General features: G+C 40.1%; 1 protein-coding gene across 1 annotated transcript; it reads right to left on the bottom strand.

Moving 5' to 3' along the window:
* Nucleotides 1-6,970: 6,970 nt before the first annotated feature.
* SALL1 (spalt like transcription factor 1) lies at nucleotides 6,971-22,329 on the bottom strand. The gene is given in 5 exon segments (XM_044270869.1): nucleotides 6,971-8,566; nucleotides 11,883-12,584; nucleotides 12,586-15,263; nucleotides 17,943-18,035; nucleotides 22,175-22,329. Coding segments are annotated over 5 exon segments (3,987 nt in total). The 5' UTR covers nucleotides 22,248-22,329; the 3' UTR covers nucleotides 6,971-8,125.
* Between the last annotated feature and the right edge of the window lie 1,500 nt (nucleotides 22,330-23,829).

Genomic DNA, 23,829 nt, shown 5'->3' with positions numbered 1-23,829 from the left:
AGACTATAGAATAATAGTACTCCAATATAGAGGAAGTTTGTAACCAACAAATAAGAAGTTTTTGAGATGAGATAAGGAGAAAGAGGGAGTTTAGGGATACAGTAATGTACAGAAGATTTTGTAACTCATTAGGGAAATGCTATCCATGAGGTTTAAGGCAAATAAATTATAAGTCAGGGTAGAGGAGGTCCTTTGGGAAATGAAAATGGAAGGATGAAGAGGGATCTGAGAGTTGGGCGTTGTTGATATATACTCAAAGCAACAAAAAAAAAAAAAAATCACTTTAAAAAAATCATTCTATATTATAATCTGATGCCCTTGCACAAAAAATCCCATCTAGTGTTGATCACAAATATTCGAATTGCTAATTTTTATTGCGAATATCGGCATTTCGAGAATATTTAGAATATAGTGATATATATTTTTAATCAGTACACATGATCCCTCCCTGCTTCTAGCTTGTGGGGCCAATGAGAAGGCTGCAATATCTTTGACTTTATGAGTAGTGTTGATTGCAAAATTTTCCAAATTGCTAAATTTTGTAATGAGAATTTTCATAATATAATAATTCACTATATATTCTTGTTTTAGAATATTACGAATATTAAAAAAAAATGAATATATAGCAATATAGCGAATATTCGGGGAAAAAAACTAATATAGAGCAATTTAGCTAATATAGTGCTATCATCTTTGTCTAATAGTTGTAATTTTTTTTCCTCATCTGAAGTCCAGATTGGAAAAAAAATACAACTTAAAAAAAAATAAGATTATGGCACTATATTAGCTAAATTGTTCTACATAGAATATTTGCTATATTGCTATATATTCTTATTTTAGAATATTATGAATGTTCTAAAAAACAAATATATATTTGTTTTTTTTAGAATATTAGTCTTTTTTTTTTTCTGTACAGTTGTTCCACTTTGGCATACTCCTCCCCGACAAGCGTCCCCGTCACCATGGGAACGCCTGGGGGTTAGAATATACCATCGGATCTGAGTTTTCACAATCTCATTGATTCTCATTACGAAAATTCTCATTACAAAAATTTGCAATCAACACAACTACTAACGAATATTTTAATTTGCGAATATTCAACGAATATTCTATGAAATATTCGCAAAATATCACAAATTCGAATAGGACCCCTGACACTCATCACTAATCCCATCATTAATCTACCATAGATTATAGCTGACTCAAACAAACGCAAAGGCTAACCATCTCCAGATTGTGGCACCTACCAAGGTCCCAACTTGACATTGCCTAAATATTTCTACATGTTGGCCAAATACCATTCTATACAGCTTTCTCAACTCCAGGGCTATAAAAGGCCACCACCACCATTTACTACAAATATAAAAATCTACGACTTACAAAAGTAGCAGTGCCAAAGTGAATTCCACCACACAGTGCTCAAGTAACAGCTACATAAAGGGACCAAACAAGTGATCATTACAGTGTGTAAACCATTGAAGTGAGCGGGACGGAGCTGCGATACCAAGGAGAGTTGCTGTACAATGTATGACACTGTGCTGTGTGAGAAAGAGTGGTGCTAGTGCATACACCAATGCCTTCTCAAAAGAGCTGATAGGTGAGGGTCCCAGCTGTCGGACCCCCACTGATCTGGTACTGATGACCTATCCAGAGGATAGCTCATTGATTTAAAAAAAAAAATTATATAATTATCGGAAAAAAACCCTTTAACTGACCACTGATCCAGCTGTTTGTCCTGACCCCTATATTGATGAATCTCATCCAATCTGGTCAGTTATGTAGAAATAGAATCTGCCCTTGTTGATTAGTGTTGGGTAGGTCGTTCAAATCTTAACAATGCGTGCACCATGTGCATTCCTCTGTTATTACTGCTAGAAATAAAGGAATACATTGACAACTGGATTTGAGGATGTGTTCCTACACTGGTCTGACACTGTCCTGCAGTGCCATAGCCAGACCACGTAGGAGCACAACTCTTTGATAAGGGGCATGGTAGCTCCAGTTGTACACTTCTAGGAAGAATAACAGAGGAACGGCTCAATGCATAGTTCTAAGAAAATATGCACCAGAGTTATTTCACAGGAAATACAATTATTTACTAAAAATAGATCCCCTTTAACAAAAAGCTTAGAAATACAAGTTTAGTTTACTTAAGGGGGCTGTGCACTTTCAGGAGGAAACCAGACAATGCTGGGGATTAGCTTGAAATAAAGACGCGAGCTGTACTTAACTAGCAGAACTACTCCGATTCTCCTGGTCATACTCTGTTTAACCAGCTGCACCAGTGACATCACATGACTGCTGCAGCCAATCACTAGGCTCAGCAGTGCACAGAAGAGGCCAATGATTGGCTGCAGGGGTCACATGTGGTCAAAGTGAGATCACCCCTGCAGCCAGGTAAACCGAGCTCCACCAACCAGAGTGGCAACGGTGGATATGCTAGGTAACTACCACTTATTTTAGACTAATCCCCAGTGTTGTCCAGTTTCTTGACGAAACCAGACGACCCCTTTAAATAGGATCAACTGTGGGTCACAAAAATGGCATGAGTTTGACAACATTATGGGATTAGTAGGGCTTGTTTCTATGCATATATTCCACATATTTTCATACACATATTCCTACTTTCTGATTGGGACACTGTGCCATTTTTGGTGGAAAGAGATCCTGTGAATACCGCCATACCCTAGATTATTTATTATTACAGAAAACAGTTATAACTGTAAACTCCTATTTGGAGTGGAAAGGAGTTTGTATACAGTTCAGAAGTGTAGGTCCCATCGAGTTGAATAGAGTAGGAGACATGCATGCGTGGCTGCCACTCCTTTCAAACAGGGAGCATGGGCTCCCATTCTAGTAATCATTGGGGGGCCCCTGAGGTCAGAACCCCCGTTGATCAGATACAGGATAGGGGATAAGATTGTCTTAATGGCACAACCCTCCTGAGCCCCAATGGAAAAGCTATCAAAAGGCCGTTGTCTACTATGTCTTCTGTAGCAGAGGGGCCTTTGAGCCCCCATGTCCTGCTACCTCTGAACACCCTATAGGTACAACCCTAATGCGGTTATAAGATTCCATTTTTTATGGGTGACTTCCTGAACCTGTGATCCATTTGTTAACTGAACAGAAACATCCCACTTAAAACCAGTTTGATGCAATCTATTTATTGATATTCTATTTTTTTGTTATTATATGAATGAAGACCTCAAGAACGGGCCGAATATGCATGGCTTTGATAGAGACTTGTAGTAATAGATCTCAAAATCTGAGCATATTCTTCTATACAACCAGCGAAGGCAGGTGGGATATAGCATATTATACACTCCACCTGCTTGTCCTTTGGGAACATCCAGGCAAGGAAGAGCAAAGCTTTAGTCAATATCTCATCTACTGGTTCTGATCATTTATAAAGCCAGACAGCTGACCACACAAGAAAGAAACCACAGGGGGGATTTTGAAGATTTGTCCTCTTCTATACATGTAAATGCATAGCTCGTATGAAAGCTAAGAACATACTGCTATAGGTGAACAGGCCCTCTAAGAAGTCATCTCATCACATATGGCTGCACAGCTTGGCAATAATTGTGATGTAGGTGACACCATTATAGACCAGGCTGATATTTGCTTGTGTTTAAGGAGTTTTCCATTACTTAAAATATTGATTCAACAGCTGGCACCCCCAGAGATCAAGCTGTTGGAAGGAGCCACCTGGCAAGCACTGAGGCCTCTTCCTAGGCCTGTGACGTCATGTCCATCAGTCACATGGCCTTTGTGAAGCTCAGTCCAGTACAGCTGCTATACAATGTACGACTATGCTGGGTATACTGCAAAGAGGCCATAGCACTTATCAGAGAGCTGCAAACCCTTTAAAACAGATGATCATGGGGGTTCTGTAAATCAGATCCTCACCAATCTGTAATGGATTACCTGGATAAGTCACTGATGGTTCATTCCTGGAAAGTGTAAAAATGGTAGAATGCCCCACCATTGTGCATCACATGACAAAATGTCTGTCCCATAGACAATAATTATTTGGTATGCTAGCTGGTTAATAAGTACAAGGTAAAAAGCTATGTGGTCATACATAACATGTGGGCTCAGCTACACCCACTATTAAAAGTGAAAAGCTGTAGGAGCACCTCATGCTCAGAGGTAAATCACAAACTTAATGCCAAGATTCCCAGGGTCAATGGTAAGTGTATGGAGTGGCAAAAAGTTGCCATTGAAGATAAATTATATTGAGCCAAGTACTTCTGATGTTGATGGATGGTGGGTATCAGAAGAACTCATTTGCCCAAATGTGCAAAATAAAGTGGCGGAGGATATAATGTTTAAGCAAGTGTGCCAAAAGGTTGGAGAGCCCTGACCCAAATCCCACCAAACAAACACCATTAGGAGGAATTGTAAGGCCTCAAAAAACGAGTCCTTGACCTTGTGGCAGACTCCACTCAAATGCCCCATGGTCATTTATAAGAATCCAGGAAACATCCTCCTAGAATTTTGTTCATTATGTCAGAAACATCTACTCTGTATAAGGCTAGGTTTACATTACATTCCTCTAGGAGCCTACGCTGAAGATTTCAGCAAAAACATAGCACCAAATACCAAAGTATGCTGCTCTATTTTGTCCAGCAGAATGATGAACACCATAACAGAAACCTGACAGACCCCCATGAGTCAATGGGTTCCATCGGGCACAAATTCATGGGGCATCCAAGAGGTTTTTTTTTTTTTTAGGTTTCTGTTCCAGATGGTCCAATGACAGCTTTATGAGCTAAAGGGGTTTTACGGGATTTTGTTATTGAATGCCTATCCTCAGGTGAGCTCTGCGGCCTCCTAATTTCAGATCAGTGGAGGTCTGTCTCCTGGCACCCCTGGTGATCAGATGTTTGAAGAGAACACAGTGCTCCGGTTGTCTTAAAATCGGTCACATGGCCTAGTCGCAATATCCTCCAAGTGAATGGGGCTGAGCTGCAATACCAAGCATAGCCATTAGGCCTCATGCACACGACCGTTGTGTGCATCCGTTGTTCCGTTTTCCGTGATTAGCATTCGTGAAAATGCACCGTTTGTCATCCGTGTCTGTGATCCGTGTTTCTTGTCGTCAAAAAAAATATGGCCTGTCCTATTTTTTTGACGGACAACGGTTCCCGGACCCATTCAAGTCAATGGGTCCGTGAAAAAACACGGAGGCACACAAGATTGTCATCCACGTCCGTGATCCGTGTCCGTAGGCTACTTTCGCACAGATGTATCCGCACATCGTGAAAACTCAGATCCGACAGTATATTGTAACACAGAGCCTTTCCCATGGTGATGGGGACGCTTCAAGTTAGAATATACTAAAAACTGTGTACATAACTGCCCCCTGCTGCCTGGCAGCACCCAATCTCTTACAGGGGCTGTGATCCGCACAATTAACCCCTCAGGTGCGGCAATTGTGCGTATCATAGCCCCCTGTAAGAGATCTGGTGCTGCCAGGCAGCAGGGGGCAGACCCCCCTCCCTCCCCCTGTATTAAATTCTGTGGTGGCCAGTGCGGCCTCCCCCCCCCCCCCCCAATCATTGGTGGCAGCGGAGAGTTCCGATCGGAGTCCCAGTTTAATCGCTGGGGCTCCAATCGGTTACCATGGCAACCAGGACGCTACTGCAGTCCTGGCTGCCATGGCTCCTCTTACTGGTAAGTGAAAGGTCTGTGCGGCGCATTGCTTATAGCACAGACCTGTCACTTACCAGTAGGAGGAGCGCCCGGCCGGCCACAGACAGCGCAGGTAAGTATAATGCTTCTAAAATTGCTAAGTAACCATGGCAGCCAGGACTGCAGTACTGGTTACCGATCGGAGCCCCAGCGATTAAACTGGGACTCCAATCGGATCTCTCCGCTGCCACCAATGATGGGGGGGGGGGATTTTAATTAGGGGGGGGGGGGAAGGGAGGCCGCACTGGCCACCAATTAATTTAATACAGGGAAGGGAGGGAGGGGGGGCTGCACTGGCCACCAATGAATTTAATACAGGGGAGGGAGGGCCGCACTGGCCACCAATGAATTGAATACAGGGGAGGGAGGGAGGGGGGGCCGCACTGGCCATCAACGAATTTAAAACAGGGGAGGGAGGGGGGGCCGCCCCCTGCTGCCTGGCAGCACCTGATCTCTTACAGGGGGCTATAATACACACAATTAACCCCTCAGGTGCGGCACCTAAGGGGTTAATTGTGTGGATCACAGCCCCCTGTAAGAGATCGGGTGCTGCCAGGCAGCAGGGGGCAGTCATGTACACAGTTCTTAGAATATTCTAACTTGAAGCGTCCCCATCACTATGGGAACGCCTCTGTGTTAGAATATACTGTCGGATCTGAGTTTTCACGATCTAACTCAAATCCGATGGTATATTCTAACAGAGGCATTCCCATGGTGATGGGGACGCTTTAAGTTAAAATATACCATCGGATTGGAGAAAACTCCGATCCGATGACATTTACATTGAAAGTCAATGGGGGACGGATCCGTTTGCAATTGCACCATATTGTGTCAACGTCAAACGGATCCGTCCCCATTGACTTGCATTGCAAGTCAGGACGGATCCGTTTGGCTCCGCACGGCCAGGCGGACACCAAAACGACTTTTTTTTTTTACTTTCCTTCATGTCTGCTGATCCTCCAAAAATCAAGGAAGACACACTGAATCAAAAACCGATCACAGAACAACAGAACCCCGTTTTGCGGACTGTGAAAAGATACTGTCGTGTGCCTGAGGCCTTATCCAAAGGATAGCCCTGCGAGAAGGCCATGGTGCTCACCTCAAACAGCTGAATGGCGGGGGTGCAGTGAGTTCTTAGGATAGACCATTTATTTTAAAATCCCAGAAAAACCCTTTAACTTGCTAAAGTAAATTTAAGGTGCGCCATACGCATTAACCCACAGATGGCCAATTTTTCACACGCACATCAAGTCTTAAAAACACACGCACCACATGTTGGAAAATTCATGTATTTGAGTACTTAAAATTACAGTATTCTATGCAATAAAACAAGGGAGCTGGACGTCCAACTTTCAAAAAGAAAGTGCATAAATGTCCACTTCCCGCTAATACAAAAATCATGAACCACACCTCACTTTAGGTTTTTCCTCTCGGAGAACAGCAAAGGAGGAGGAGGAGGGGGTTGTCCATTTTCTTTTAACCCCTTGACTGCATCGAAATGAAAGCTTCCCTCCCCAACCTCCCCAAGACCACTTGAGAGCAAAAAGTTTCAAAAACTTATTTACACAAACGTATTTACACTAGCGAAAGTGAATTCTTTTCTCCTTTATATATTTATATATGTACATATACACAAGCATCTACATTTTTTTCAATGGAAGTTTGTTCCAGATGCTAGTACTTAGCAGCAATTGTGAAATTCCAGCACATATTCCATAAGGACTATACCTACTAAGAGGGAAAAGAAACAAAAACAAAAGTGTCAACTGCAACTGTTAAAAAAAAATAAGAAAAACAATTAAAATGCTTGCATCCTCTCAAATGAAATGACGTGGTGGTCACTGTACACAGGAAAGTAAAAATGCACAGAACATCTACTAGTGGATAAGAAAAACCTTAAAAAAAAAAAAAACGGTTTAGGGTAGCACTGTACAGTCTTAAAATCAGTCCATGTCATAAAACCAACCCTCCTGCCCCCCCCCAGAAGAACGAAACAAAGAAATAATCTTCCCTTAAAATGTGCATTCACGTAGAGACAAAGTCATACTCCCACGTTACCCTTCTGCATTAACACCAGGGACCAGGTTAAATTGAATATATAAAATAAGTTAATGCCAAAAAGACCAACTATCAAGACTTGCAAGTTGCCATAAATGTTACAGCCGGTTTACAACTCTAGTCTATTAGTATTTCGTTCCAAATACGAAGGCCAGAGCTAAAGCTTGCATTGATATGCAGAGCTAAAAATAAGTTTTTCATCACTAATAAATACACTCACTTAAAACTCTGGAAGTTGGACATGATCCAAAGAAAGTCTCAATGGTGCAAGTTCTCAGAAAACAAAGACAAAAAAAAATAAAAAAATAAAAGGAAAGAAATCTGAAGCATGGCAACCTCTGGCTGCATGAATTGTCCTGGAGAATGGAGGCTAGTTTGTAGCAATCTCTTTGCTGTCCTCCACAAAACGCATGAACTTGAAGGAAGTCCCGTTCTCGCTGCTTGCTAGTTTCTCCAGACCAGCTAGAGGTGCATTTGGTTCAGAGTTTTGCAGTTTTTCTAGGTTCCCAGTGAGACCACTGATGGGGGAGCTCCCACCGTTTCCCAAGCTTCCAGTCATTGGAGTAATTCCACCGTTCTGAATAACGGAAATTTCATTGGTCTTCATGGCCAAGCCATTGGACAAAGCTGCAGCATACTGGTTCCAGAAACTGGATGGGTCCCCATTGCCTGTCCTGGCAACCAAGTCTTTCTGGAATATTTCAGGAAATTTGATAGGATTCCCTCCTAAAAATGCTATAGGCCCATCCACAGAAAGCCGTCTTCCTCTCCTTGCAGGTGTACTGTTCCACATGTGAGTACCCATATGAACCTGCAGGGGGGGGGGAGAATAAAAATAGAACACAGTTAAGTATTTTCGCATTATGCAACTAATTATATATGCTTATAGAAATACACCTTTGAGCAGAAAAAGTTTGTATAAAACCTTCCCATACAGACATGCATGCTCAGCTCAATGGGGAGAGGCAAGACAGCTGCTCACAGACACCTCTGGTGGCAGGTTATCTCCTCTGAGAATACAAGGATGGGACATGTTGACATCAAAATCCTGGATTCTTCAAAAAACATCTCCCTTCGAGAGAAAGTCAGGACACTCCTCCCATACGTGATTAGGCACGGGCTTGCTGAAATTAATCTAATGTGTATGGTCAGATTTAATTAATGAAAAATTAGATGAAATAAAAGCAACTAGATATTTCATAAATTGTTTCTATAAAGGACATATGTAAAGCAAGTCCTCTTAAAGGCCACACAAAATATGTTAAAAAAAAAAAAAAAAAAAAAACACACACACATACACCATGAACAGCCTAAATGTAATTACTACTCTCACATTTCTCACAGCAATCTCTGGAGAAATTCTGTCAACACCATGTGTACAAATGCAAGGACTTCGCTACTGTTTAAGAACCAGAGTCATACATGCTTCAGATGAATAAAGGGCATCTTGGTTAAACACTTAAGGGTTTCAGGAGATAAACTGTCATTCAGAAAGTCAATATACTAAGCCATAAAAAATAAATGAATAAATATATATATATTTTTTTTTTAAGAAAGACAAATGAATAAAAAATAAATAAAATATAAGCCATTTTAGGTTACTGGTGCGAAATTGCAATACCTTGGATTTCAATGTATTATAAGAACCCACACTGCAATGCAATACACACACACACACACACGAGAAAAAAAACTAACAAAAAAAAAAATGTATGAGGTCCCTTACGCACATGATTTTTCACAGGCATAGCTTTTGGGCTGTAAAAATGCCAGAATAACCACACGCATGTTTTTTGTTATTTGCGGTTTTTGTGGCTTTTTTTTATTTTGCAACTAGTGTTTGCCCATTAGTATTTTCATCATAATGTTCTCCCCCACAGATATAAAAAAGTTTGAAAAAAAAACCGAGCCACAGTATGTTGCATTTTGTAAAAAGCCAGAATTAAAAAAATATATTATTTAAATAAGAAAAATGCCAGCAGTACAAAAAAAATAAAAATTTTACTAAGTTTAACATTCCTTGTAGACCTTCATCTAACCTCTGGAGCTGACACCAGTGCTAAAAAATAAAAATGACCAAAACCACAAAATTGCTGAAAAACGCTACCAAAAACGTGACAGCACCCTTAAAACTCCAACCATAAAAGTACACTTCTTATTACTTTTAATGTGCCATGATAATAGCCCATGCGTTCCTAGGTGATATTTTCAAAGTACAAACAAGATTAATGAAGCTGTCCGTAATCCTTCAGCAATTTCTAAATACCTATGTCATGTTTTACAGTTTTTAGGGATTCTGGGTAACGACACACAAATGAACACAGCAAAGGGAGGCGGATTACAGAACAGACATCTGACAAGGTTGATCCACTCCGTGTACGATTTACATACAAAAAAAAAAGTGAAGAACGGCTGTCTCTCTATAAGTGATAACCCTACGTTTCTAATATAGCCAAAAAATATTGTATATACGCATGTATTATATAATGTATATATATATATTATAATTAACACTTAGGCCTCATGCACACGACCATATTTATCCATCCGTGTGTCTGTTCTGCAAATTATAGAACTAGTCTTAATCTTGTCCGTATGTGGACAGGAATAGTAATTTCTAGTCATGAGAGTTAGAAAAAAGTAGATTGCACATGGAATGTGTCCATATTTTATGGATTCTGTGGTTTGCACACTTATGCATGAGGCCCAAGTTTGAGGACCAAGCCATGACATAAAATACTACATACACTATATCTGGGTGACATTAAGTCTGATAAAGGGCACCACTTCATTGTGCAAAAAGTTCAATAAATGGTAAACTACACCTATAAACAAAAAGAGCAGAAAGAAATGCAAAAAGGCATCAGTTATAGCTTCATGAAGCATAAAAAAATAAATTAAAAAAGTACAAAATGTTCAATATAAAAATTATACTACAACATATCTATTTTGACATGATAGAATCCTATTTTAAGACTGTCAGGTAAAATAAGTGATGGATTTAAAAAAAAAAAAAAAAAAAAGGTATTGTTATTCGACCAATTATTCCACGGACTGGAAATATATGCTTTACACATTTAGGATGCTTTAAATAAAGTCAGTCAGTCTGTTCAAGCTTTGGTATACAGGAGAATGGCGAGAAACCAGCTTGAGATCTGCACTAGGTTATATTGGACCATAGAACATTGAACCACGGTACTACAGAAGTTGAATGTTTATCATGGAGCTAATGGAATTGTAACGGTTTCCAAAACCAAAAGTTTAACATCATTTGCCTGGAGGCCATTCCCTACTGTGGTCATTTTACACACACGCACCCTTTTGCCACCTGGTGACCATCAAGCCATTTTTGAAAGCCTGGAAACTCCTGTTCTGACCTAAACCTCTTTATACATTAAAATGCTGATGAAATACCTAAACATTCCAAAAAGTTGCACTATTATGCAGTCTCTTTAGATAATGAAAGGCAATATTATGTGGACCTCTAAAATGTTACCAAACCACAAAGTAGTACAATTTATGAATAAGTCAATTAGTTCAGAATCATTGGTTAGACAAGAGTAAAAATGGTTTAGGTCAAAATGGTATCTCTAAACGGGCTACAATATCTAGCTTAGGACTTATTCACACAACCGTATTAATGGGTCTGCATCCGTTCCACAATGTTGCGGAACAGGTGCAAACCCATTCATTTCAATGGGGCTGCATACGATGCGGACAGCACACCATGTACTGTCTGCATCTGTTGCTCTGTTCTGTGGCCCCACAAAACAGATAGAACATGTCCTATTCTTGCCCATTTTGCAGACAATAGGCATTTCTATAATGGACATGGCCATGTGAATGGGTCCCCAACTCCTAGGGCAATGTTCCTCAACTCCAGTCCTCAGAGCCCATCTGCCGGTCATGATTTGAGAATATCCCACTGAATGAATACCTGCAGGTAAATCCTGATTCATAGACACTAGTTATATCACCTGCTCAATAAAAAAGAAACCCTGAAAACATGACCGGCAGATGGGCCCTGAGGACTGGAGTTGAGGAACACTGTCCTAGGATACTGGTTGATTGTCTTCTACATTTAAAGCCATTTGCCACTTTCCTAGACATGCATGAAGAAGACTTACCTTAAGATTGCCTTTTGTTGTAAACGCTCTTCCACATATAGTGCAGGCAAATGGTTTTTCACCAGTATGAGTTCTCTCATGGATTTGTAAAGCACTGGAAGATGAAAAAGACTTGCCACATGCATGGCAGTAATGCTGCTTTGGAGTCCTTCTAGCCAAAGCTGAAAGGAGAACCGGTGACGTAGCAGAAGAGGACAGAGATCCAGAAGATTTAATACTTGGAGTCTGTTCTTTACTTTCCTGAGTTGAGCCATGCAAAAAACCATTAAACTCAGTCTTTATTATTGTTGCCAGTGGATTTGGAGTTGGGTTTGGTGTTAGGTGTGTGTTAATACTCAAGTTGGAACTGGGCTCAAAAAGTTGTGATGGTAGATCTCGCATCTGGTGGGTAAGCATATGCTGTTTTAAATTGCCTTTAGTGGAAAAGCCACGGTTGCAGACTGTACATATAAATGGCCTCTCTTTGGTATGGCTTCTGTAATGAATGTCCAAGGCACTCTGACATGCAAATGTTTTACCACAAATATCACATATTGTGTTTTTAAATTTGTTTCGTTCTCTGAATGGAAATAGCATACCCATGGGTTCTTCTTTAATCACTTTGTCTGTGTTGGTGGAAGTCAAGTCTAGAGCACCTCCATTGGCAGGAGTTGGTGACATCCCGTTGGATAGTTCAGATGGTAAAGCTCGAGGTGGCCTTTCATTCAGCATTAGGAAACTTCAAAATGTCATTTGTGCTGTTAGGTGACATAGCATTCATTGAATAAGTAGACTCCGAGGCAGCTGGGCTCCCAGCACTGTGGCTTTCAAGGTCACCACCAAAAGAGGATGAGTCATTAGTCATACCATCACCTTCAATGGAGCCATTTTCAGCTGACTTGAGACTAGCTTGAAGCTGCTCAGCCAGTCCAGCACTGATCATCTTCATTTGATTCTCTAAAGCAGCAATGCTTGAGATTTCAGGGGGCAGTGGAGAGTAAGATAAGCTATCTTGAGATGCATCTGCAGATTTAGGTGTGTCTGGAACACTGCTATCAGGACAGTCTTCCATGTTTTCATCTGAGAAGTTGTCAAGGTCATCCATAGTTTTTTCATCAAAGGACCCAGTATCAGATTCCATAGAGTCAGGATAATTTTCAGCGACTAGGGTGTTAGGAATTTGTCCTCCCATATGCATCCTGATATGTTGCTGCAGCACAACGGCGTTTGTAAATTTCTTTTGACAAATGGGGCAGGAATGCTGTACCCTAAGTGGTGGCATGGCACGATGGACGCTATAGTGAGTCTTTAGGTTACCTTTCGTGGTAAAAGCACGTCCACATACTTTACATTTGAAGGGTCTTTCCCCTGTGTGTGTTCGATAATGCATTTTAAGAGCACTATGGCAGCTTAGTACACGATGACATATCACACACTCATTTGGGTCACTAGACTTTTTGTCAATATTTTCTACAAGTTGCTGCAGTTTGGAGGTCTCTGATGCAGGAGCTGTATCCAAAAGCCCACCAAAAGGAAATTTTGCTTTGAATTGTTCGGAGAGCAATGGTAGAACTGGGTTTGAAAAAGTTGTGGGGTTAGCAGTTGCCAAGTCACCAGAAGGAGAGCAAGTAGTGCTGTCAAAATTTAGGAAATTTGAATGTTGAGAGTTTTCTTCACCTTTGTCATCGGGGTTGGGCAACTCCATAGATTCAGTCTCTTCTAAAGGACTGTTACTTTTTTTAAAAGGGGGTCCTACAGCCGGCAAATCACTTTTTCCTGAATCGGATGGGCTAGCAACTGGGTGACTGATAGCTATAGATTGGGGTTCTTCAGTCTTAATGAATGGTGTCAAGTTGGAAATAGTTGGTGGAAGTGGCATCCCCACAGATGTGGTCAGGGTAGGTAAAACTGGCTTGCTGTCCAGCCAGTTTGTTACAGGTTTTTCAGGTGGTATAGACATTCCATATGGAATTCCTGTACTTGTTGGTATGTTGTCCAAATGCTCTGGCACCGGGTATGGATTCATCTGAATGTGAGGATATTTCTCTTTATGACGCTGAAAGTGAACTTTTAGATTTCCTTTAGTGGAAAACCGGTTACCACAAATGTTGCATTTAAATGGCCTCTCGCCTGTATGAGACCTAAGATGGATCTGCAAGGCACTGTCACTACCAAAGACCTTTGCACAGAATCTACACTTGTGCTTGAAGAACGCCTCATCAGAGGAGCTCTTTGCTTCAAATGGAGCTGTGCTGGCCGGCTTGCTTTTCCTCAGTGAGCTTAAGTCCTCTGCCGTTGTTCCTATGTTGGGTAATGCACTGGGGAATATGGTGGTACTCGTTGCAGCCTGAGGTAGTAGTGGATTAGGTGCAGGACTTAATAGACTGCTTATTGCAAAGGCTGGTGAAGATGTTATAGGTGCTGCTTGATTACTAACCTGTGAGCCACCAGTGCTTGAAGGTACTCTGTCTACAGAAGGTGGATTAGCTGCTGCCATTTGACCGATAGAAGGAGAACAACTACTATTGGATGGAATATTGGTGCCAGGGTTGCTCTGAGGTAGCTGTACTGAGGGTATTTGCTTGATACCACTAATGCTGGCTGACTGGCTAGCAAGACTTTGAGCCAAGCCAGCTGCTGCTGCAAGCTGTTGGGACAGATGAGAACTCAATGTAGTCAACGGGGTAGCAGATACCCTCAGTGCCCCTTGAGAACCGCTAGATGTAGGCATTTCTGCACTTTGTGATGCCAACAATAATATTTGGTGACGAATTTGCTCAATTAGGTGCAACTGGTGGATCTGCTGCTGTTGCAAAGCCAGAAGCTGCTCCATTAGTGCTGGCACGGCCATTTTATTGTTACTTGCTCCTTTAGACTTTGCTTCTTGGGAAAACTGTGCCACCGCCACTTTAGTACTTTGAAGGTTTTCAATAATTACATTGCTGTTAATAACTGAAAAGTTGCCCAAAGCTGCCAGATCCCTTACTTGAGGTAGTGTGGTTGTGATGGCTGAGGTACCCAAGGTGGAATTATTACTACTAGAAACACCATTTTCCACTTTGTTGGAACCACTGCTGCTATTGCTAGCTTCGATCTCCACCTCCATGGATTCTTCTTTGTCAGGCTTGTCATGCTCTGAAAGGTCACTACAGTCAGCTTGATCTGCGTTATTAACTGTGTCATTCATGTGCTCGTCAGGATTATCTGAGGGGGGACTTGGAGAGGTTGTTTCAGCAGGAGGTGGTGGATTTTCATTCACAATTAGAACCAATTGATTTTTAGTGCAGTTCTTCTTGTGTTGCAACAAATCTGATAGTTCAAAGAACTCAGCGCAACATCTGGTGCAGACGTGAGCATCCTTGTTCTTGGGTGTCCGGTGAGCTTGAACCCTCTCTGTAACTCCTAAAAACCAAGAGCTGAGAATTAGAAACATGGCTTCTGAACCAAGAGCAATTTTTTTTATTAAAACATATTTCGATTAACAATCACAAGGAAGAGGTTTTGCGATCAATATCACAAGGATTGTGCACAACTTTTGTAACACTTTCCACCCCCTACTAGACTTCGAAGACCTTACATCCTCTTAGATAATAATTTGCTTCAAATAACCCATTAGAATATAACATACTATGTAAAGGAGGTATTTGGTAATAGTTACATTTTCTGTTATAAAGTTGGGCACAAAACAGCTTAAAAAGGCCTTGTTAAACATTTGTACTCATCCTTCTCGTTTGATTCTGGAAATCTTGATGATGCCAGTTTTTGGTCCGACACGTAACCCAACACAGACGGCATTAAACAGCAAGACCATAAACATTCATGCGCAATGACCAAGTCTATAAAGCAATTGCTTACAACAGAATGAAACTTGTTAGAATCTTTCATTTGTGTTTCTCAGTCATTACTCATAAATGCTACCATCAGATGAGATTACACACGCAGTAACAAATTTGGGGACAATCTTTCCCATCATGTCAAATACTTTTATATTTATACGCAAGTGTTTCTGGATGATAAGAAATGGGGCATCAGTGATCAAATTGGGACAAGTACACCTCAAACTTAGAGATATAGATAGAGATAGATATATAGATATATCAATATCTATATCTATATCCATCTAAGCTGCAAGATTCAGATGAGCTTCTAACAATATGGGTATAGAAGTTTCAGAATTTGACATATCAAATAGAGCAATGATCAAGGAAGGGTGAAAATATTTTTCTGCACTTTGAAGTGAAAATCTATAAGATTTGGGAGGCGATTGGGCTAGTTTCACACGAGCGAGTTTTCCCATCCGGATGCGTTCCGTATTGAGAACGGACAGCGTCCGGACCGAATCCTTATCAATTCATTTCAATAGTAATCTGCACATGAGATTAATTTTTTACTTATCATCCCGGAGTAAAAATAATAATAACTAAATAAAAAATTGCAGTATGTTCCATATATGAATGGGGCTGTGTGGAAAAAAAAAAATAGAAGGCATCCGGAGGAGATGTTGAGCATTATTCTTCACGCGAGCAAAAAACGGATGCAATCCGGATAGGAAAGAAAAAAAAAGGTAACACTAAATGCAACTGCAGAAAAAAAAAACGGATTGAACTTTGCGTGAAAACAGATCTTGACATGAGATGGCGGCTTACAGCATACAATATATTAATTGCATCAAATGTCAGGAAATGCTCTTCAGATTTTGTAGAAAGGTATTCTAAGTTAAAGCTCGCTGAATGAGACCATAAAATATATTGTCATATCAGAGGCCATTTCATTTGCTTTTTTTTTTTATCCATATCTATGCTAAGATAGGAAATAACGTTCAGATTTATCCCTGCGCCAAAATAGGATTGTGTGGCCAAAACTCCAGAAAAACAGTGTGATAAAACTCTTCCCCATTGTTCCGCATCTGTGTGCTTCCACACATTTCAATTAGCTTATGGGGAAGGCTTCCCAATTTGCTCTTCCCACTAGTTGCTCACATTTCTTATCACACCCAAGACCATTTGCAAATTAAACATAAGTCCCTGACTCCAAAACTAACTGATCCTATTGAAAAACAGGATGGTTTCCTATTGTTCACCCAGCGTGAAGACAGAAACTGCTGTTGTTTAAAATGGTATGTGGTTATCTTACAAGGCTGTGAAAAAAAAACCTGTTTAATTCAGAGATTACCTCCCTGCATGTTTTACTGCAATCCTAAAAAAAAAAAAATATCCCACATAATGGGAAGTTTCCATGACACCACCATTGAATTTGGCCAAAGACTTTTGTGTGTGTGCGCGCGCGTCTTTCAACATAATAAAATACCCTGGTCTGTAATAACTTATTAGAAGCAGTGAATAAAATTTACATTTTAGGGGCCAGAAGAATCAAATAAGTATGGGCCTTCAAGTGAAGAAAATTTAAGTAAATTAAAATTTGAATAGTTTTAATAAATGGTAAGTGGCTAGGATTTGATTCCATTTGCAAAATGTAGGATTTCATGTTTTTTTGGTTACTTTTGCATCATGGAAAGCTAACCAGACAGTGGGAGAATAGAAATCTCAGATTATGGTGTAGAAAAAGGGCGGTTGGGATTGTGGCGTGTTGACAAGCAATGTATGTGCATTCTAGTTGCCTCTCTGTTCCCATGAAAATTCAGCATCTAATATATTCAACAGAAATGCTGCACATTTCCATATGTAATGGTTATGTCCCCATCTACTTTTACAGCCAATTATGAGCGAACAAAAAGCCATTCTGTTTGTGCACACATTTTGAACAAAATGCATTAAAACTATTATGTCAGCATGTTCATTTAAGCTCTACATTCAGTGGAAAATACGTTTCAACCAGATCACATTTATCAAAACATAATGCCACTTTAAAACACAGTTTTGCTTGGTCAGCTGTGCCTGGGCAAATAATAGCAAATTCAGGTCTAAACAGCTTGTGGGGGGGGTTAAAAGACTTTCCCTCTATTAACTGTGAATATACAACTTTAAAACTAAATATTTTAGAACATTTATACAAATCTCACAAACTGACAGAACCCCTAAATGTGCTAATGTCTAAAATGATGACTAAAAAGAGTTTACATACTTTCTTTTATAAATAGAAGTTTTCCTTCATCTACTTCAGATTTCATTTCTTCAGACTCTCTGGCAATCTTCATCTGTATTAGATCCAGTGTACCTAGAATTGCAGAAACACATTAATTGGGGGCCAGAACTTAGCATTATTTCAAATCACCTAGAAAATGGTTGATAGGTTAAGGAATAATTTGCTGGGGTATCATAAATAAACTGTATAATTTATAGGAATATAAAGGCGTATTTATTATTATTATTAATATATATATATATATATATATATATATATATATATATATATATATATAATATATATATATTAGATAGAGCTGGTAAACTCATAACTACACTATATTCTCAGTTTTTATCATTGACGAGTCCCATTAACCATTAATTTTAAGAAACAAATAAACTTTTGCTTCAGGTCAGATGGAATCATTTGTAAGATTTTTATTTTTTTTAAATCATCTTTATAAGAAAAAATAAAAGCACCTCCAGAATTATAGAAATCTTCCCCCAACTTGAACCAAAATGAATATGATTTTATGCATCAGGTATTGAAATTTGTTTAGATCAATTGCAAAAATAAAAATTAAAAATTGCAGGAAAAAGAAAAGAAAGGAGGCACAAATAAACCAATGATTATATTTGAAGGTAATCAAATATGTATAAAAAGGTAAACATATGCTCCATGGAAAAAAAAATATATACATATATATTTTTTTTTTGTTATGTGTATATAATATATATTATATAATTATATACGCACATATAGTGTCTCTAACATACACTTTATAGATTGATACCATGTAACAGGCGTACATATTTGTATTGACAGATAGAAATCTAGATGCACTCATACTGTATATGTCAATGACATGTTTTAATGAATACAAAAACAAAATAACAAAAGTTTACTTAAGTTTCTTCTGAAACTAATAGATGGATAGACAATAATATCAAGTCATATAAGTAGTTATTAGATATATACAACAGGTTTTTACAAACTTTGCTATTCTAGCTCTTCCATAAATAAAGCTCACACTTTATAACAGTGAACACTAGGTGGGGATCCAGAAGCAATGCTTTCAATGGGGAGAAGAAAAAAAAAAAAAAACACCACATATATGACAATTCCAGTGTGAGTGAAAGAAAAAGAAAAAGAAAGAAAGGTTCCTGGAGTCTCCATCTACACTCTGCCTACATAAATATTGGCATTCAGACAAGAAACTAAATCCCAGTTGTTTTGGAGAGCACTGCTCTATGGGAAGCACTTGTCAATCCAGTGTAGTGTGAGGGCAGGAAGGGGTTAGTGAAGAAGTGCAGCTCCTGATAAGGTGCATGGGACTGAGTGAACTCCCTGCTAGGAAGGATCAGGATGTGGAATCATTGAGAGAGGATCCAAAAACATATTGGATGCTGAACTTTGTCACCTTTTTAAGAGAGGAGGCCAGCAGAGGTTAACAAAGCAGAGGGATTTAGATTGATGTGCAAGATACAAGGCATACAGTCCAGTCCCAATCCATACAGCATAACACAGTCCATCAAATTACCCCCTCAGCACTATGCCCACCTTACCAACTCAACAAAGCCAAAAAATACACCCACCCAGAGCAGACATCGAATAAAGGCACAAACTTCTCCTTCCAGATTCTGCTTCCTAGCCTCTCTATAGCAGTAACCAAAGAAAAAAAAAAAACACACTAAAAAAAAGGAGATTTCTAATTTTATTTCCACTAATGCAAATTCAGTTTCTGAGACTCCACCCAGCGTCTCAAGGAGAGGACTTGTTGAATTTCTTAGGAGATAACAATGTTTACAAACACTGGCAGGAAAAAACAAACAAACAAAAGAACGAAAAGAAAATGCAAATCTCTCCAGACCTTCTACCGATGCGACCAGAAAGAGATATTCGTTCATAAAATGCGACTTTTATTTCTGAACGAAAGAGCTGAGCGTTGGCTATGCTTTTATTTTATTTTTTAATGTAAATTAACGGATTGCAGAAATTTAATTGTCTTCCGTTATATCTATTTTTTCGTAGAGGGAGGATTTGTGGCTTTAGCGAAATGCTAATATTATTACAAGATAATCCTCTGAACTATTACAATGCATGTCCTGCGGGCAGAGTTACTGGAAAACTCAGATCTAGAGGTGATAAAACGTTCTTTTTACGAAAAACAGGATAAACAGCGAACTGTCCTTTCAGCCATTTGCTCATTAGATGTTTTAATTAACTAGCAAATGATATAGAGATTATATATATATATATATAATATATATATATATATACATACATACACACTTTATAAATATATATATATATTATATATTTAAATTGCGATTTGATATAAAAGTTTGAGGACCATTAAAAGTTTACATACAGTTGGATTATGAAACAATGTATTTTATCACTTGATTAAGGGGAAAAAACTTAAATCGATCCAATTACCAAGATTGGCTATCAGCAGTAAGGATCTGCATGTACTAAACCACATGCAGAAATCAAACAGTTAATGCAAATTAAAAATGAAAATCCTATTGTTTTGCAAAAGATGGTGGGAAGCGATAAGCCCGACCAAGAAATAATGGCTTTAGAGGGGCTTATTAGCACGGACCATACACAGGATCACTTTTTTTTTTTTTCGTTTCTGGTCTGAAACCCAGAGAGTGACCATCATTTTTTGGGATTAATAAGTAACCACCTCTTGCTGGATGTGGTTAATCTTTTAGCAGGATAGGAGTCCATTGGAAGAGGGGGGGGGGGGTCACATTTGGGACAAAGCAGGCTGTTTTCTCCCCTTTACTCCATTCGGTGGTTATGGGGGGGGGGGGGGGGGGGGATACAAGGAGTTAAGCCCTTAGAGCAAGAAGTTATCTAAAGAAGAAGTCAAAAGGTGCTTCCTATAGGTGTACACCAGCCAGATAGCCTAAAGAGGGGTCCCAGAAGATAAGGAGGGGGGAGAAGAAGAAGAAGAAGCCCTTCTCTCTTCCTCCCATGTTGAGAGCATTGTTGGTTAGTGAATAGCCCGAAAGATCTGACCCTAAATGTTGCACTGTCTGCACAATGGGGCATGGGGAGCCGCCTGCTATGCCTGGAAGATGTTTAGCAAGAGGGGACAAATCACTTTTCAATGGGGTCTGGGGAGATTGTCACACAAGGTGCATGTAGGAGATCACAGGGGACAGACATGGGCTGGAGAGGAAGTTTAGCTGCTACTAGGAAAAAGAAGAAGCTCCATAAAATATCTATTAAAAGTAAATATAGTGTGTGTGTGTATATATATATATATATATATATATATATATATATATATACACATACACACACACACTTAATTGAAGACTTTAAGAAGCCTTATATTACGTGTGGCAGCTAAACTTACTATAATATATCGATATACAATATATTATAATATATATATATATATATATATATATATATATACACACACATACATACATACACACACACACATATTACATACACACATTAAAATACACACACATATTACATACACTATACACACATATATATTACATACACGCATTACATACACGTACATGCACTATACACACATATTACATACACACATTACATACACTATGCACACACACATATTTTACATACACTATACCACACATTACATACACTATGTACACATACACACATTACATACACTATGCACACACATACACATATTACATACACTATACATACACATATTACATACACTATGCACACACATACTACATACACTATGCACACACATACACTTTGCACACACACATACATATTTTACATACACTACACATACACATTACATACACTATACATACATTACATACACTATACATACATTACATACACTTTGCACACACATACATATTTTACATACACTATACATACACATATTACATACACTATACACACACACATACACTATACACACACACATACACTATACACACACACACACATACACTATGCACACACATATTTTACATACACTATACATACACTATGTACACACACAGACTCCGATATAACACCGGGATCTAGGACTTCTCTCCTGGAGGAGTTTCCAGAAGGCACAGACCCCGCAGAGATCCATGGACAGAGAGCTGGGAAAGTTAGTGAGGAGTTGTTGGGCTCTTGGTTCCTCTCCCATCCCTCAGGTCCGGGCCGGGTGCAGGGCCCCCAGGCTGGGTGACAGGGCTCCTATGGGTGCTCTCACTTACCATGACTTCCAGGCAGGGCCAGCCCAGGGTCCGATTGGAGATGCTGGGGTTTCGCCTGCTTCCTCCGAGACATGCTGGCTCGCACATCAGCTGGGGCAAGAAGACAAATAATTTACTCCCAAAATGTGCTCCCAATTCCGGGCAGGGAGCCCCATCCAGCGCGCATGTGTCCTGCCATAATTATGATGATCAATAATGCATTGCGATTAATCATAGGCAGCAGGGGGGGGGGGGGGCTGGCACATGTCCAGCTCTATTCAAACCCAGGCTCCCTAATCAATGAGCCTGTGATTCGCTGGAGGCTGCTGTCCCTCTCAGCTGCCACCCAATAATAAGGGGGCCGGCTCATGGAGGGGGAGGGAGGGGGCAGGCACTCAGCTTTGGATACAATGTTAACCCTCTTAGCAACTAACTAGCAAAGCTCCCTATCTGGAGGAATGTTTCCAGGATGCCTCCTCCTGAGGTAGAGTGCGAGCTCTGAGGGCAAGTCATCTCTAGCCTCCTCCTCTCCTCGGATGGAACTAAGGGCAAGCTCTCCTAGGAATGGAGAACTATGGATAAGACTGATTGCAAGCTCTTGTGCACACACTGGACACCGACAGATAAAAAGCTAATTGCAAGCTCTTAGGACAAGCCATTTTTGCACACCCTTGTATCAGTCTGGATGAGCAGTGCTGCACACTCCCTCTCTCTCTCCTGGGATAAGTATAAGACTCCTCTGATAATCACCTGCTTGATAGAAAAGTCCCTGCTGCTGTGGAACTACAAGTCCCAGCATGTATTCCTTCCTAGGCAAAGTACTAAGGTGGGCATGCTGATGCATGTAGTCCCACAGCATGATGAAATGAGCCCACTCCATATGCCATGATAACAAGGCAATATAACTCTTTCATGCTGCCATCCAGCTCCACCAAACTGGAAAGGGGGGGGGGGGTGGTAATGCTGGGAGCTCTAGGACTCCTCTGATTGGCTGTGGCTGCTGTCAGTACAGTGTGGGAGGGTGAGAAGTGGGCGGGGCCTGTGAGAAGTGCTGGAGAGGGGAGGCTGGGTGTTAGTGTCCCCCTTGCTCCAGCCCAGGGCAGGGGATCCAGGATGATGGCAGCAGCAGCAGGTCCTGGAGGAAGATGAGGAACAGTCAGATCACCTTGGAGGTTGCATCTGCCTGTATGTGTCCCTGGAATACCATTATTCTGCTGTAGCCAAAACTTGACCCTAGCACCCATAGCCCTCTGATGACTGATTGTACAGACCAGCTGCAGCTCTGGCTCCATGAGATTAATCTGTGTGTAATTTTTTGGAGCAGCATCATATATATATATATTTGTTTATTTTTATTTATTTGTTTGTTTATTTTCTCCTAACAATACACATTATAGAGAAGACAGACCAGAGAGTCCTGGGTAGGAGAAGACGAGGACTGTGGCTGATGGAACATGGAGCTCAGTTGGGGGCTGAGTTTGAAGGATGGACATAATAATCTTCCTATAGGTGATACTGAACAAGTCATTATTTTTCTCTGAATATTTAACCACATCCTGTGGCAGAGATTGATATATGGCTGGTGCAGGCTGCCGAGCTGTCTCTTATGTCTATACCAGTGTGTATATTCTCTGTATTAGATTGACCATCCATACAGATGTTCTTACATCTTTCCC

Source organism: Bufo gargarizans, chromosome 10, assembly GCF_014858855.1.
Source record: "Bufo gargarizans isolate SCDJY-AF-19 chromosome 10, ASM1485885v1, whole genome shotgun sequence".
Lineage (NCBI taxonomy): Eukaryota > Metazoa > Chordata > Amphibia > Anura > Bufonidae > Bufo > Bufo gargarizans.
The sequence above is the reverse complement of the archived record's forward strand: the minus strand, read 5'-3'. Positions and strand labels throughout refer to the sequence as shown.